Source organism: Ictalurus punctatus, chromosome 21 (genome assembly GCF_001660625.3).
Source record: "Ictalurus punctatus breed USDA103 chromosome 21, Coco_2.0, whole genome shotgun sequence".
In the NCBI taxonomy this organism is placed as follows: Eukaryota; Metazoa; Chordata; class Actinopteri; order Siluriformes; family Ictaluridae; genus Ictalurus; species Ictalurus punctatus.
The window spans coordinates 21,165,475-21,167,974 of NC_030436.2; the positions used below are offsets into that span (position 1 = coordinate 21,165,475).

General features: G+C 44.2%; 1 protein-coding gene across 2 annotated transcripts in view; it reads left to right on the top strand.

The window, feature by feature from the left end:
* The window catches only part of elf3 (E74-like factor 3 (ets domain transcription factor, epithelial-specific)), a 5,384-nt gene that overhangs the window by 2,412 nt on the left and 472 nt on the right, over positions 1-2,500 (top strand). For both annotated transcript variants that reach the window (XM_017496656.3, XM_017496657.3), the window contains exons 5-9: positions 21-131; positions 301-387; positions 888-992; positions 1,081-1,276; positions 1,680-2,500. The exon at positions 1,680-2,500 is cut by the window's right edge and continues 472 nt beyond it. In XM_017496656.3, coding sequence (XP_017352145.1) covers positions 21-131; positions 301-387; positions 888-992; positions 1,081-1,276; positions 1,680-1,785 — 605 coding nt within the window. In that variant the 3' untranslated portion in view covers positions 1,786-2,500. The remainder of the gene's footprint in view (positions 1-20; positions 132-300; positions 388-887; positions 993-1,080; positions 1,277-1,679) is intronic.

Below are 2,500 nucleotides of genomic sequence, written 5' to 3' on the forward strand. Positions count from 1 at the left end.
TGTGCATTTTTACTGTGTAGGTAATAAAGAGTGCGACTCCAGCTACTTCAACGAGTATAAAACACAGCTAACGCCAGGAAGTGACAACGGCTACGAGTCGTACTCAGAGAGTCTGCAGAGCTCCATCACAGGTCAGTGCTAATCCTCTAATAATCCTCTAATAATCCTCTAATAATCTCCTCAAAATGTGGGTTATATTCAATACACAACCATCTCACTGATTATTCTTAATATTGGCTGCGAATATGATTAATGTATAGGTTTTCTCCCGAGTATTACATCATCGCTGTCTCTTTGCAGGAAGTTTCTTGAACCCGAGTTCTCCAGAATCTGCTGGAAGTGATTCAGATCATGAATACACAGAGACACACTGCACCTACTCACCAAGTAAGCTTTAATCATAACTAATAATAATAATAATAATAATAATAATAATAAAGTGTCTGGCTCTCAGTAGTACAGCACCATCAGTAATCAGTATGTAGGGGATGAAACCCTGTGTGTGGTGCTGTTAGAGGAAAATAATCAACACAGTGGTGTGATGAAACACTGAACACGGAATACTTTCCTCTAACACCACGTCCCCGAGTGCTTTATTCCCCTTTTACAACAGCGAATGATCAACAATTATAATTTGAACTTATTAAAGAACGTCAAACATTTTATCCATTTATAGTTACATGTATACGTGAGAGAAGTTAGATCTCACTGCCGTTAACGCAGCTGTCAACCTTCCGCAGTCTCTCTGTGTCTCTCAGCGTATCAGAACCGGAGCATTAATATAATGTTTAGAAAATATTTGTCTTATTTATAAAATAATGGTGTGCGCGTGTATTATCTCGATGTCGTTTTTAAGGTGTGTGTGTGTTGGATGTGCTTTCTCTCAGAGTGCTTCATTAAGCAGGAGCCCGTGGAGAAGAAGAGACGAGGTCGTCCTCCTAAGCTGAGCCGCGGCTCCGAGCACTTTGTCGAGAACAGAAAGAGCAAACATGGTGAGTGAGCGCTCAGTCCCTAGAGCTTTGTTTGCGAAGTAGTGCACACTGCACGAGGGTTAACCGACCTCCTCCTCTGACCTGACAGCTCCACGCGGTACACACCTGTGGGAGTTCATCCGCGACATTCTGATCCACCCGGAGAAGAACCAGGGCCTGATGAAGTGGGAGGATCGCAGAGACGGCGTCTTTAAGTTCCTGAAGTCGGAGGCTGTGGCACAGCTGTGGGGTCAGAAGAAGAAAAACAGCAGCATGACTTACGAGAAGCTGAGCCGAGCTATGAGGTGAGACTCCGCCCTCAATTAACTGCTCATAATTATCATAAATTATCATTAATTACATCTACTTATCATGAAAACAAATGGAGTAATAGAATATTATTTATAAAACACATGCTTTCGACATGAGAAGGCTAGCATACAACACGCTCACGGTTTAAATGCCTAAAGCTGTGAGAACACTGTTGCTAGGCAGCAGGGAAACATGGTCACCAAGCTAGAGCTAGCTAATTAATTAGCCTAGCAATTTAACTGGCTAGCGAGAAACATCAGGAACATTAACATTTACCTCAGAAGTGGTAGCCTGATACATGACGAAAACATATCTGCGTGTTTTTTACATCGTCGTCCTGCAGCCAATCAGAGCGCGGCGAGGAGCGTGCACTAATCCGGGCTTTGTGTTCTGCAGGTATTACTACAAGAGAGAAATTCTGGAGCGAGTGGACGGCCGGAGACTGGTCTACAAGTTCGGGAAGAACTCGAGCGGGTGGAAGTTGGAGGAGATGGGGATGTGACGGGAAGGTGGACGGTTGTTATGAGCAAAGACGTGATGAAGGACTGTAGAGTAGAGACGCACGGTTAGCGTGAAGGCTGGTTTTGTACGTAGCTGAACTCCCGGCTCTGAGGGAGGAGCGTAACACAGACGCTGTAAGCCTGTACTGGCTAAAGTAGGTTTTATGAACCGATAATAACCTTGTGTTGTAATTCATGTATCTGCTGAAAAAAAAGAAAATTTGACATTTCTATTGTCCAATGGGAACGCAGGCGTGACCGTCACATGACCTCACGTGGGTTACGGTGGGGTTTCTGATGAAGGGTATGGAGACTTTTCCAAGGCTGCGTTTCAGTGCTGTTTCTAACACACACTCGTCCACTTCCACTCTGTATTTCTACACGTTCTCCAGAAGAACTTTACTGACCTCTCTGAAAACTTACAGTTACAACCCAGTAGTGGAGTCTGTAATGGTCTGGCTTAAAGGTTTCCAGTAGGAAGACCATCAGAACCATCAGAACCCAGTGGGTCCTTTCTGTCATGAGTAAATCAGGAACCATTAGGAACCTCGCATTCTATTAAACTGCAGCCCATTACAGTCCACCAGGAGCACATTAAATCCCATTAGGAACCACTAAACACCTCTGATTATTTTCAACCATTTTGTTCGGAAGAAATTGCGAGTGTGATGTAGATGAGGAACGTGTGGAAGTTGGCAGAGGACGTGGTCGAGGGTT